Source organism: Apostichopus japonicus, chromosome 2, assembly GCF_037975245.1.
Source record: "Apostichopus japonicus isolate 1M-3 chromosome 2, ASM3797524v1, whole genome shotgun sequence".
Lineage (NCBI taxonomy): Eukaryota > Metazoa > Echinodermata > Holothuroidea > Aspidochirotida > Stichopodidae > Apostichopus > Apostichopus japonicus.
The window spans coordinates 12,616,128-12,631,236 of record NC_092562.1 but is presented as its reverse complement, the minus strand read 5'-3'; the positions used below and the strand labels follow the sequence as shown (position 1 = coordinate 12,631,236).

The 15,109-nt window shown below is 38.1% G+C and overlaps 1 protein-coding gene across 12 annotated transcripts in view; it reads right to left on the bottom strand.

Annotated features, from left to right (window-relative positions):
* Window positions 1-15,109, bottom strand: part of LOC139978364 (scavenger receptor cysteine-rich domain-containing protein DMBT1-like) — a 62,233-nt gene that overhangs the window by 25,546 nt on the left and 21,578 nt on the right. For 7 of the 12 annotated variants that reach the window (XM_071988599.1, XM_071988541.1, XM_071988513.1 and 4 more), the window contains 8 exons: window positions 14,677-14,853; window positions 12,763-12,939; window positions 10,846-11,022; window positions 8,941-9,117; window positions 6,603-6,929; window positions 4,981-5,157; window positions 2,672-3,178; window positions 742-1,248 (listed from right to left, as the gene is read on the bottom strand). In XM_071988599.1, the coding sequence (XP_071844700.1) occupies window positions 742-1,248; window positions 2,672-3,178; window positions 4,981-5,157; window positions 6,603-6,929; window positions 8,941-9,117; window positions 10,846-11,022; window positions 12,763-12,939; window positions 14,677-14,853 (2,226 nt within the window). The remainder of the gene's footprint in view (window positions 1-741; window positions 1,249-2,671; window positions 3,179-4,980; window positions 5,158-6,602; window positions 6,930-8,940; window positions 9,118-10,845; window positions 11,023-12,762; window positions 12,940-14,676; window positions 14,854-15,109) is intronic. The other 5 variants (XM_071988530.1, XM_071988552.1, XM_071988572.1 and 2 more) reach the window with 5 other exon arrangements.

Here is a 15,109-nt window from a genome sequence, read left to right as displayed (position 1 = left end):
CTTATGCACACGTTAACCCAGACGACTATTGCGTTGACCTTACTCAAGCACACCGACATAAGGTGCGACGAAAACATCGTAATTTTCAGAAGGAAGTGGTTGCGCCGTAGTCCAGAATTCGGATGAAAACAATGACATTCGCTGTGCGTCTATGTTGACAGTCAGATTGTAAAATATCGATTTACACAAATTTAATACATAAACGACTTTAAGGATACGTATGCAGCTGTCACCAAAAAATTGGATAAATATTTGACATTTACTTCAATTTTGAAGGTATTTAACAATTTGTATATATTTAAATATTCCAAAATCATACAGGTTGGGTAAAACTTAATTGTATAAATATCATTAAAGTTGGCAACGCATTTTCAGGAACTCTCTCGGGTGCATATATGACGCAATGAACAACTGTCTGTCTTCCTCCCTCTCTTCCAATATGGCGACACGAAACAGGATAAAGGCGGGGAATTTGAATTTACTTTTATTCCATGATAAAGATAATTATTGTTGGCGAAAACATGTCTACTACAAATATGTGATGAGTCAATCAGGCAGTATTGCTCCCTTTTAAGGAATGCGAACATTCTTAAACGTTTGTGTGTCTATTTATATTTGGTTGCTAATGATATACTACGTTTAATTCAATCGGCAAGCTCACCTTGTCTAGCCCGACACTAATTAAGGTATCATTTTAAAGTAATTTGTTGGCTTGAAAAACTTGATTTCTTTTACACTCACCATGGTCTCTATAATCAATACATTCTTCGCAGTCACAATGTTCCGAGGTGATGCCACACCAGTTGTAGGGGGAACAACACGGATAAATGCCATCGGGGTTACACTGAGCTACCTCTCCATTTGGTGCAAGCCAATCACCTCCACATTGATAGTCTACTCTGTAAGGAACAGCTCTATAATCAATACATTCTTCGCAGTCACAATGGTCCGAGGTGATGCCACACCAGTTGTAGGGGGAACAACACGGATAAATGCCATCGGGGTTACACTGAGCTACCTCTCCATTTGGTGCAAGCCAATCACCTCCACATTGATAGTCTACTCTGTAAGGGACAGCTCTATAATCAATACATTCTTCGCAGTCACAATGGTCCGAGGTGATGCCACACCAGTTGTAGGGGGAACAACACGGATAAATGCCATCGGGGTTACACTGAGCTACCTCTCCATTTGGTGCAAGCCAATCACCTCCACATTGATTGTCTTCTCTGTAAGGAAGAGCTGGGTCTGAGTTATAGAAAAGTAAATCAACTGTAAATATAATTTGATTACGATTAGCATAATGACTCGTAGAAAGAAAAGCTTAAAGTAAAAGTGTTGTAGAGCCCTTGAAGAAGTGACCAAAATTCAAATATATATCTCTGTACAATCAAGAGGATACCATGTCAAGAATTAAACTCCCATATCTAGGGGACCACGAGCATTTTTTTAATGAAATCCCACCCACGCTCTCTGCGATTTTCCATGTTTTAGTGAAATTACCCACGATGCAACGTTTTCATAACACTACACATGCACCTCGGCAGAGTCACACTTGCCGCTATGCAGCTTCCCTAGTAGAACCGCTGCAAACAATACAGCGCTTGCGTACGGTTTATGCTGAAACTACTTAATTATCACGGATTTGAAATGATTATAATGGTTGAATTGGACATTATTATACAGAAATCCAAAGAATAATATCTCAAGTCACCATGGAATGATCTTTCGGACCAAATATGTTTGATTTTGAATTATGTGTACAGACGAGATGTAGCCTATGTCTGAATAGTGTATCGTTCAACGGCCATCACAACCGAAGTACCGGTTACAAATAGTAACTATATAACTTAGTAATTGTAACTTTGCTTGACATACTGTGACTGTGAGCAGCACTTTGTCGATATAAAGTAACGTTCCTTCGAGCAATAAAACATGACTTATGCAAACGTTAACCCAGACGACTATTGCGTTGACAAGCACCCCGATATAAGGTGCGACGAAAACATCGTAATTTTCAGAAGAAAGTGGTTGAGCCGTAGTCCAGAATTCGGATGAAAACAATGACATTCGCTGTGCGTCTATGTTGACAATCAGATTGTAAAATATAGATTAACAAAAATTTAATGCACAAACGACATTTAGCATACGTATGCAGCTATCACCAAAATTGGATAAATATTTGACATTTACTTCAATTTTGAAGGTATTTAACAATTTGTATATATTTAAATATTCCAAAATCTGACAAGTTGGGTACAACTTAATTGTATAAATATCATTAAAGTTGGCAACGCATTTTCAGGAACTCTCTCGGGTGAATGTATGACGCAATGAACAGCTGTTTGTCTGCCTCCCTCTCTTCCAATATGGCGACACGAAACAGGATAAAGGCGGGGAATTTAAATTTACTTTTATTTCAAGATAAAAATAATTATTGTTGGCGAAAACATGTCTACTACAAATATGTGATGAGTCAATCAGGCAGTATTGCTCCCTTTTAAGGAATGCGAACATTCTTAAACGTTTGTGTGTCTATTTATATTTGGTTGCTAATGATATACTACGTTTAATTCAATCGGCAAGCTCACCTTGTCTAGCCCGACACTAATTAAGGTATCATTTTAAAGTAATTTGTTGGCTTGAAAAACTTGATTTCTTTTACACTCACCATGGTCTCTATAATCAATACATTCTTCGCAGTCACAATGTTCCGAGGTGATGCCACACCAGTTGTAGGGGGAACAACACGGATAAATGCCATCGGGGTTACACTGAGCTACCTCTCCATTTGGTGCAAGCCAATCACCTCCACATTGATAGTCTACTCTGTAAGGAACAGCTCTATAATCAATACATTCTTCGCAGTCACAATGGTCCGAGGTGATGCCACACCAGTTGTAGGGGGAACAACACGGATAAATGCCATCGGGGTTACACTGAGCTACCTCTCCGTTTGGTGCAAGCCAATCACCTCCACATTGATAGTCTACTCTGTAAGGAACAGCTCTATAATCAATACATTCTTCGCAGTCACAATGGTCCGAGGTGATGCCACACCAGTTGTAGGGGGAACAACACGGATAAATGCCATCGGGGTTACACTGAGCTACCTCTCCATTTGGTGCAAGCCAATCACCTCCACATTGATTGTCTTCTCTGTAAGGAAGAGCTGGGTCTGAGTTATAGAAAAGTAAATCAACTGTAAATATAATTTGATTACGATTAGCATAATGACTCGTAGAAAGAAAAGCTTAAAGTAAAAGTGTTGTAGAGCCCTTGAAGAAGTGACCAAAATTCAAATATATATCTCTGTACAATCAAGAGGATACCATGTCAAGAATTAAACTCCCATATCTAGGGGACCACGAGCATTTTTTAAATGAAATCCCACCCACGCTCTCTGCGATTTTCCATGTTTTATTGAAAATACCCACGATGCAACGTTTTCATAACACTACACATGCACTTCGGCAGAGTCACACTTGCCGCAATGCAGCTTCCCTAGTAGAACCGCTGCAAACAATACAGCGCTTGCGTACGGTTTATGCTGAAACTACTAAATTATCACGGATTTGAAATGATTATAATGGTTGAATTGGACATTATTATACAGAAATCCAAAGAATAATATCTCAAGTCACCGTGGAATGATCTTTCGGACCAAATATGTTTGATTTTGAATTATGTGTACAGACGAGATGTAGCCTATGTCTGAATAGTGTATCGTTCAACGGCCATCACAACCGAAGTACCGGTTACAAATAGTAACTATATAACTTAGTAATTGTAACTTTGCTTGACATACTGTGACTGTGAGCAGCACTTTGTCGATATAAAGTAACGTTCATTCGAGCAATAAAACATGACTTATGCAAACGTTAACCCAGACGACTATTGCGTTGACAAGCACCCCGATATAAGGTGCGACGAAAACATCGTAATTTTCAGAAGAAAGTGGTTGAGCCGTAGTCCAGAATTCGGATGAAAACAATGACATTCGCTGTGCGTCTATGTTGACAATCAGATTGTAAAATATAGATTAACAAAAATTTAATGCACAAACGACATTTAGCATACGTATGCAGCTATCACCAAAATTGGATAAATATTTGACATTTACTTCAATTTTGAAGGTATTTAACAATTTGTATATATTTAAACAGTGGCGTAGGAAGGTACTTTTGAGTGGGGGGGCTGAAGACTGATGGCCAGCCTGGGGGAGGGGTCTAAGGGGAGGGGGTTCCCCCTCCCCTTTGGAATTTTTTGCATTTCCAGGTGGCCTCAGATGTAATTTGGTGCAATATAGCACACTTCAACACCCACTCCATTTTGTAAACTTAATTTTGTATTTTCACCTGGCCTTAGATGCAATTTGGTGCTCCAAATGAGATTTTTATTCTCATTTGAAAATGAAAAAGGGGTTTTCTGGCTTGCGAACCGGGGGGGGGCGGAATGATACTTCCGCCCCTCCACATTTTTCACTGGGGGGGGGGGCTGGCGCCCCCCCAGCCCCCCGGTTCCTACGCCCTTGTATTTAAATATTCCAAAATCTTACAAGTTGGGTACAACTTAATTGTATAAATATCATTAAAGTTGGCAACGCATTTTCAGGAACTCTCTCGGGTGAATGTATGACGCAATGAACAGCTGTTTGTCTGCCTCCCTCTCTGTCAATATGGCGACACGCAACAGGATAAAGGCGGGGAATTTAAATTTACTTTTATTTCAAGATAAAAATAATTATTGTTGGCGCAAAAATGTCTACTACCAGTATGTGAAGAGTCAATTAGGCAGTATTGCTCCCTTTTAAGGAATGCGAACATTCTTAAACGTTTGTGTGTCTATTTATATTTGGTTGCTAATGATATACTACGTTTAATTCAATCGGCAAGCTCACCTTGTCTAGCCCGACACTAATTAAGGTATCATTTTAAAATAATTTGTTGGCTTGAAAACCTTGATTTCTTTTACACTCACCATGGTCTCTATAATCAATACATTCTTCGCAGTCACAATGTTCCGAGGTGATGCCACACCAGTTGTAGGGGGAACAACACGGATAAATGCCATCGGGGTTACACTGAGCTACCTGTCCGTTTGGTGCAAGCCAATCACCTCCACATTGATTGTCTTCTCTGTAAGGAAGAGCTGGGTCTGAGTTATAGGAAAGTAAATCAACTGTTAATATAATTTGATTATGATTAGTATAATGACTCGTAGAAAATAAGAGCTCTAAGAATGCTATCATTTTTAAATGCTTTTATGTCTATTTATATTTGTTTGCTTATGATAGACATTCTTCGCAGTCACCACAGAAACGCCACGCGAAGTGTTTTAGCGATTTGCATCATCGACACAGTCTATAATACCCAGCGTCATCAAGCAGTTTTCTGGTTTGGTGTACAATTTCCCATGTTTTTTATTCAGGAAGGGTATGTGTGTGGGGAGGCGGGGTAATAATTTAGTTTAGAACATCCTACCGGATAGAGTAACTCCGTTGTATAATATTCCCTTGTACGGGACGTGTGGTCAATGCTGTTCATGTTCTCTAAGAGATGGGAATTTAAGCTGTGTTAACTCCGGTACATCGCGACATTAAGTTCAGATGTAATGACTGTACAAAGCGTGTATATTTTACATGTCAATTAATTCGTCAAAAAGAAATAGGCAAGGAGACGATAGTGGCAGCATTTCTGGTGTACTACCTCCATCAACCAGTGACCTAAATCAGCGACTAGATATAGGAAAGTACAAAAAGAACTAAACTATACGCGGTATATGCTTATACCTAATAAACTGACTGACAGTGCGTATAGTCAACCAGGGTATAACATATCCATGGTTCAAATCTAATGTGCGCAGTGGTAATGCAGGAAAACAATTTTGTTAAGATTTAAAATTGGTCATTTATTATACTAATTAATGGTGTTATGATGGATTCCCTTTCTCTGCCTTTCCGTATTGTTAGCTCAGCTGTGCTATAGCGATCGTGCGATTCTGCCAATATTCGGTCACTTTTGCCACCGTGTTTGATTGACTGCCATTTCGTCATTTTTCATTCGATTCGCCTGTCATGTCGCGAGTAGTTCTTGTAATAATGTAGGCTTTCATACATGAGATGTTTAATCATTTTGATGGTTATTCGAGGTCACGAGAGGTAATTTTCTGAAAACGTTAAAAAAGGCTGCTCCCAGAGTGTTAGTCCAAATTGGCTAAAATATTGTGGACATAACGTTTGAATGGTGGTGAACCAAAGTTGTCCAGGAATAATATATCTGTCGTCATGTTATGGCGCCAAACAGGGCCTGCTAAGTTTTCAGTTATGATGAAATGTAGGCCACAGATCATATGCGTTGATCATGAAATTTGTTTTTCAATTTTGTAGTATTCATGACCAGTATGTGTCTTTGTGTGAGTAGCAAAATGTCTTCTAGCTTAATTTTCCCGTCATTTTGGGTAATAATGCTACCCGTGAGAGATTTGATCGAGTCAAATTTTTACTTCTTATCCAGGCTTGCTTTATAGTTTGATGTCATTCTCTTTAAAATGCCTACATGGAAGAGTTTTTGTGGGAAATACAACTTGTGAGAATAACCTACTAGTGTCTATTGGTGTACACTCAACACCGGCATCCTCGTAGTGACCACAATTTTCTTCGCCAATTTTATTTTTCGGGCAATCTTGTAACGTTCCCTCAGTCCCGATGCATTCGACATTATCTAACCAAGTCCTTCCAGATCCTTCACCAAAGTAAGCGTAGCCTCTCTCTGTGATCGCGCTAGTAAAACCAAGCTGTCTGCAAACAACATGTGCATCGCTTATATCCCATAAGTCGTCACAAACCGTACCCCATTCACCATTCACCATTACTTCAACTCTTCCAACATTCGAAGTGCTTCCATCGACGAGACGAATATTTTCAATAACTGAAAGAAAGGTAAAACAACTATCGCTCAAAAATGTATATATTATATCGAAAGCTGATATTTGCATTTCAAAATAATCGCTGCGTTCCGGGTGTCGCTTAACGTGAGCAGATGTGTTAGCTGTCAAAGCTAGTTAAAGGTGCCAGTTACATCGAGGAATTAAAATCATGAGTTTTCTTGGCAATATTCGAACAGGTCAAATGCACAAAGAATGCTTAACAGACATAAATCTACGGAAACAGTTGACTTAACTGTTGACTACGTTCACGATAACCAGCCTTAACAAATATAACCACTTGAGTATACCCAAAACAAGGTTAAAAAGTGATCTCTGCATAGACTGTGAACTTGCACCAGCCAAGAGGAAGACAACTGCGAGGCACTCGTGTCAATTCCTTAATGTTTTCATTTTTCTATTCAAGCAAATAACCATCTTCTCATGAACACGATCGCTTTGGTTAGGAAGGCAAAAGGTTGTGATTTGGTGGGTTGCCACATCCCGCAAATCACTACCTCCCAAAGATTACTTCCCACCACCCTTCACCGACCCACGGATTGAAGACTCTAACGACATCATTGCTCAAATACAGAGATTTTAGGACAATCCACTCAATGTCACGTAAAATATGTAATGATTAATTAATGAAACTTCCTGGATTGTTCATGAATTTTGATCCGGAGTACAAATTAACACGAAGGCTGAGGACAATCAATGTGACTGCATGATTATCGCGGCACACATACCAACTCTTCCCCTCTTACTTCCATGGATCCCTAAAAGCTATGCCCTAACAAGTCGAGAAAGTCAAAACGTTATCACAACTTCTCAAGTTTTACGTCATCGAACAACTGAGTTAGGTAGTCCCACATGCACCTCGGCAGAGTCACACTTGCCGCTATGTAGATTCCCTTGTAACACCGCTGCACACAGAACAACGCTCGCGTACGGTATATGCTGAAACTACTAAAATATCACGGACTTTTCAATCATCACAATGGTTGAATTGGACATTATTTTCCAGAAATCTAACAAATAATATCTTAAGTCATCACGGAGCCATCTTGCGGATCGCATGTGTTTGATATTGGGTTATGTTGCAGACGAGATGTAGCCTATGCGTAAAAAGTGTATCGTTCAATGTCCATCACAACCGTAGTACCGGTTACAAGTAGTTACTATATAACTTAGTAATAGTAACACTGCTCGACAAACTGTGACTGTGAGCAGCACTTTGTTCATATAAAGTAACATTAATTCGAGCAATGAAACATGACTTAGACACACGTTAACCCAGACGACTATTGCGTTGACCTTACTCAAGCACCCCGACATAAGGTGAGACAAAAAAATCGTAATTTTCAGAAGAAAGTGATTGAGCCGTAGTCCAGAATTCGGATGAAAACAATGACATTCGCTGTGCGTCTATATTGACAGTCAGATTGCAAACTATCGATTTACACAAATTTAATGTATAAACGACATTTCGCATACGTATGCATCTATCATCAAAATTGGATAAATATTTGACATTTACTTCAATTTTGAAGGTATTTAACAATTTGTTTATATTTAAATATTCCAAAATCTTACAAGTTGGGTAAAATTTAATTGTACAAATATCATTAAAGTTGGCAACGCATTTTCAGGAACTCTCTCGGGTGCATGTATGACGCCATGAACAGTTGTTTGTCTGCCTCCATCTCTTCCAATATGGCGACACGCAACGGGATTAGGGCGGGGATTTGAATTTACATTTATTCCATGATAAAGATAATTATTGTTCGCGCAAACATGTCTACTACAAGTATGTGAAGAGTCAATCAGGCAGTATTGCTCCCTCTTAAGGAATGCGAACATTCTTAAACGTTTGTGTGTCTATTTATATTTGGTTGCTAATGATATACTACGTTTAATTTAATCGGCAAGCTCACCTAGTCTAGCCCGACACAAATTAAGGTATCATTTCAAATAATTAGTTGGCTTGAAAAACTTGATTTCTTTTAGACTCACCATGGTCTCTATAATCAATACATCCTTCGCAGTCACAATGTTCCGAGGTGATGCCACACCAGTTGTAGGGGGAACAACACGGATAAATGCCATCGGGGTTACACTGAGCTACCTCTCCGTTTGGTGCAAGCCAAGAACCTCCACATTGATTGTCTTCTCTGTAAGGAAGAGCTGGATCTGAGTTATAGGAAAGTAAATCAACTGTAAATATTATTTGATTATGATTAGCATAATGACTCGTAGAAAATAAGAGACTATGTAATGCGGAAATTCTTAAACGCTTTTGTGTCTCTTTATATTCGGTTGCTTATGATAGACTACATTAATTATAATCTGCAAGCTCAGTCTAGCCCGACAGTTTTGAGATGCCCAATAATTAACGTATCATTTCAAAATAATTTGTTGTCTTAAAAATTGTGATTTTCTTTGTTCACCATGGTCTCTATAATCAATATATAATCTCTGTAAGTAAAAAGTTGGGTCTGAGTTATAGAAAATTAAATCAACTGTAATATAATTTGATTATGATTAGCATAATGACTCGTAGAAAAGAAAAGCTTAAAGGAAGAGTGTTGTAGAGCCCCTGAAGCAGTGGCCAAAATTCAAATATCTCTCTCTCTACAATCACAAGGATACCATGTAGAAGTATTAAACCTCCATATCTAGGGAAACACGAGCTATTTATGAAATCCCACCCACGCTCTCTGAAATCTGCCATGATTTTGTGAAAGTACACACGATGCAACGTTTTCATAACATCACACATGCACCTCGGCAGAGTCACACTTGCCGCTATGCAGATTCCCTAGTAGAACCGCTGCAAACAATACAACGCTCGCGTACGGTTTATGCTGAAACTACTAAACTACCACGGATTTTAAATTATTACAATGGTTGAATTGGACATTATTATACAGAAATCCAAAGAATAATATCTCAAGTCACCATGGAGCAATCTTGCGGACCAAATATGTTTGATTTTGAGTAATGTGTACAGACGAGATGTAGCCTATGTCTGAATAGTTTATCGTTCATGGCCATCACAACCGAAGTACCGGTTACAAGTAGTTACTATATAACTTAGTAATAGTAACACTGCTCGACATACTGTGACTGTGAGCAGCACTTCGTCGATATAAAGTAACGTTCATTCTAGCAATAAAACATGACTTCGACACACCTTAACCCAGACGACTATTGCGTTGACCTTACTCAAGCACCCCGATATAAGGTGCGACAAATAAATCGTTATTTTCAGAAGAAAGTGATTGAGCCGTAGTCCAGAACTCGGATGAATAAATGATATTCACTGTGCGTCTGTGTTGACAGTCAGATTGCAAATATCGATGTACAAGATTTTAATGCATAAACGACATTTAGCATACGTATGCATTTATGATCAAAATTGGATACATTTTTGACATTTACTTCAATTTTGAAGGTATTTAACAATTTGCTTATATTTAAATATTCCAAAATCTTACAAGTTGGGTAAAACTTAATTGTATTAATATCATTAAAGTTGGCAACGCATTTTCAGGAACTCTCTCGGGTGCATGTATGACGCAATTAACAGCTGTTTGTCTGCCTCCCTCTCCTCCAATATGGCGACACGCAACGGGATAAGGGATGGGAATTTACATTTACATTTATTCCGTGATAAAGATAATTATTGTTGGCGCAAACATGTCTACTACAAGTATGTGAAGAGTCAATCAGGCAGTATTGCTCCCTCTTAAGGAATGCGAACATTCTTAAACGTTTGTGTGTCTATTTATATTTGGTTGCTAATGATATACTACGTTTACTTTAATCGGCAAGCTCACCTAGTCTAGCCCGACACTAATTAAGGTATCATTTCAAATAATTCGTTGGCTTGAAAAACTTGATTTCTTTTAGACTCACCATGGTCTCTATAATCAATACATCCTTCGCAGTCACAATGTTCCGAGGTGATGCCACACCAGTTGTAGGGGGAACAACACGGATAAATGCCATCGGGGTTACACTGAGCTACCTCTCCGTTTGGTGCAAGCCAAGAACCTCCACATTGATTGTCTTCTCTGTAAGGAAGAGCTGGGTCTGAGTTATAGGAAAGTAAATCAACTGTAAACATTATTTGATTATGATTAGCATAATGACTCGTAGAAAATAAGAGACTATGTAATGCGGACATTCTTAAACGCTTTTGTGTCTCTTTATATTCGGTTGCTTAAGATATATTACATTAATTTTAATCTGCAAGCTCGCCCAGTTTAGCCTGATAGTTTTGAGATGCCCAATAATTAACGTATCATTTCAAAATAATTTGTAGGCTTGAAATATATGATTTTCTTTATTCATCGTGGTCTCTTTAATCAATGTATAATCTCTGTAAGTAAGAGTTGGTTCTGAGTTATAGAAAATTAAATCAACTGTTATATAATTTGATCATGATTAGCATAATGACTCGTAGAAAGAAAAGCTTAAGGTAAACGTGTTGTAGAGCCCCTGAAGCAGTGGCCAAAATTCAAATATATATCTCTGTACAATCAAGAGGATACCATGTAAAGTATTAAACCTCCATATCTAGGGAAACACGAGCTTTTTTTATGAAATCCCATCCACGCTCTCTGCAATTTTCCATGTTTTAGTGAAAATACCCACGATGCAACGTTTTCATAACACTACACATGCACTTCTGCAGAGTCACACTTGCCGCTATGCAGATTCCCTAGTAGTACCGCTGCAAACAATACAGCGCTCACGTACGGTATATGCTGAAACTACTAAACTATCACGGATTTTAAATTATTACAATGGTTGAATTGGACATTATTATACAGAAATCCAAAGAATAATATCTCAAGTCACCATGGAGCAATCTTGCGGACCAAATATGTTTAATTTTGAGTTATGTGTACAGACGAGATGTAGCCTATGTCTGAATAGTGTATCGTTCAATGGCCATCACAACCGAAGTACCGGTTACAAGAAGTTACTATGTATATATAACTTAGTAATAGTAACACTGCTCGACATACTGTGACTGTGAGCAGCACTTCGTCGATATAAAGCAACGTTCATTCGAGCAATAAAACATGACTTAGACACACGTTAACCCAGACGACTATTGCGTTGACCTTACTCAAGCACCCCGACATAAGGTGCGACGAAAACATCGTAATTTTCAGAAGAAAGTGATTGAGCCGTAGTCCAGAATTCGGATGAAAACAATAACATTCGCTGTGCGTCTATGTTGACAGTCAGATTGCAAACTATCGATTTACAAAAATTTAATGTATAAACGACATTTAGCATACGTATGCATCTATCATCGAAATTGGATAAATATTTGACATTTACTTCAATTTTGAAGGTATTTAACAATTTGTTTATATTTAAATATTCCAAAATCTTACAAGTTGGGTAAAACTTAATTGTATAAATATCATTAAAGTTGGCAACGCATTTTCAGGAACTCTCTCGGGTGCATGTATGACGCAATGAACAGCTGTTTGTCTGCCTCCATCTCCTCCAATATGGCGACACGCAACGGGATAAGGGATGGGAATTTCAATTTACATTTATTCCGTGATAAAGATAATTATTGTTGGCGCAAAAATGTCTACTACAAGTATGTGAAGAGTCAATCAGGCAGTATTGCTCCCTCTTAAGGAATGCGAACATTCTTAAACGTTTGTGTGTCTATTTATATTTGGTTGCTAATGATATACTACGTTTAATTTAATCGGCAAGCTCACCTAGTCTAGCCCGACACTAATTAAGGTATCATTTCAAATAATTCGTTGGCTTGAAAAACTTGATTTCTTTTAGACTCACCATGGTCTCTATAATCAATACATCCTTCGCAGTCACAATGTTCCGAGGTGATGCCACACCAGTTGTAGGGGGAACAACACGGATAAATGCCATCGGGGTTACACTGAGCTACCTCTCCGTTTGGTGCAAGCCAAGAACCTCCACATTGATTGTCTTCTCTGTAAGGAAGAGCTGGATCTGAGTTATAGGAAAGTAAATCAACTGTAAATATTATTTGATTATGATTAGCATAATGACTCGTAGAAAATAAGAGACTATGTAATGCGGAAATTCTTAAACGCTTTTTTGTCTCTTTATATTCGGTTGCTTATGATAGACTACATTAAATATAATCTGCAAGCTCAGTCTAGCCCGACAGTTTTGAGATGCCCAATAATTAACGTATCATTTCAAAATAATTTGTTGTCTTAAAAATTGTGATTTTCTTTGTTCACCATGGTCTCTATAATCAATATATAATCTCTGTAAGTAAAAAGTTGGGTCTGAGTTATAGAAAATTAAATCAACTGTAATATAATTTGATTATGATTAGCATAATGACTCGTAGAAAAGAAAAGCTTAAAGGAAGAGTGTTGTAGAGCCCCTGAAGCAGTGGCCAAAATTCAAATATCTCTCTCTCTACAATCACAAGGATATCCATGTAGAAGTATTAAACCTCCATATCTAGGGAAACACGAGCTATTTATGAAATCCCACCCACGCTCTCTGAAATCTGCCATGATTTTGTGAAAGTACCCACGATGCAACGTTTTCATAACATCACATATGCACCTCGGCAGAGTCACACTTGCCGCTATGCAGATTCCCTAGTAGAACCGCTGCAAACAATACAACGCTCGCGTACGGTTTATGCTGAAACTACTAAACTACCACGGATTTTAAATTATTACAATGGTTGAATTGGACATTATTATACAGAAATCCAAAGAATAATATCTCAAGTCACCATGGAGCAATCTTGCGGACCAAATATGTTTAATTTTGAGTTATGTGTACAGACGAGATGTAGCCTATGTCTGAATAGTGTATCGTTCAATGGCCATCACAACCGAAGTACCGGTTACAAGTAGTTACTATGTATATATAACTTAGTAATAGTAACACTGCTCGACATACTGTGACTGTGAGCAGCACTTCGTCGATATAAAGCAACGTTCATTCGAGCAATAAAACATGACTTAGACACACGTTAACCCAGACGACTATTGCGTTGACCTTACTCAAGCACCCCGACATAAGGTGCGACGAAAACATCGTAATTTTCAGAAGAAAGTGATTGAGCCGTAGTCCAGAATTCGGATGAAAACAATAACATTCGCTGTGCGTCTATGTTACAGTCAGATTGCAAACTATCGATTTACAAAAATTTAATGTATAAACGACATTTAGCATACGTATGCATCTATCATCGAAATTGGATAAATATTTGACATTTACTTCAATTTTGAAGGTATTTAACAATTTGTTTATATTTAAATATTCCAAAATCTTACAAGTTGGGTAAAACTTAATTGTATAAATATCATTAAAGTTGGCAACGCATTTTCAGGAACTCTCTCGGGTGCATGTATGACGCAATGAACAGCTGTTTGTCTGCCTCCATCTCCTCCAATATGGCGACACGCAACGGGATAAGGGATGGGAATTTCAATTTACATTTATTCCGTGATAAAGATAATTATTGTTGGCGCAAACATGTCTACTACAAGTATGTGAAGAGTCAATCAGGCAGTATTGCTCCCTCTTAAGGAATGCGAACATTCTTAAACGTTTGTGTGTCTATTTATATTTGGTTGCTAATGATATACTACGTTTAATTTAATCGGCAAGCTCACCTAGTCTAGCCCGACACTAATTAAGGTATCATTTCAAATAATTCGTTGGCTTGAAAAACTTGATTTCTTTTAGACTCACCATGGTCTCTATAATCAATACATCCTTCGCAGTCACAATGTTCCGAGGTGATGCCACACCAGTTGTAGGGGGAACAACACGGATAAATGCCATCGGGGTTACACTGGGCTACCTCTCCGTTTGGTGCAAGCCAAGAACCTCCACATTGATTGTCTTCTCTGTAAGGAAGAGCTGGATCTGAGTTATAGGAAAGTAAATCAACTGTAAATATTATTTGATTATGATTAGCATAATGACTCGTAGAAAGTAAGAGACTATGTAATGCGGAAATTCTTACGCTTTTTTGTCTCTTTATATTCGGTTGCTTATGATAGACTACATTAATTATAATCTGCAAGCTCAGTCTAGCCCGACAGTTTTGAGATGCCCAATAATTAACGTATCATTTCAAAATAATTTGTTGTCTTAAAAATTGTGATTTTCTTTGTTCACC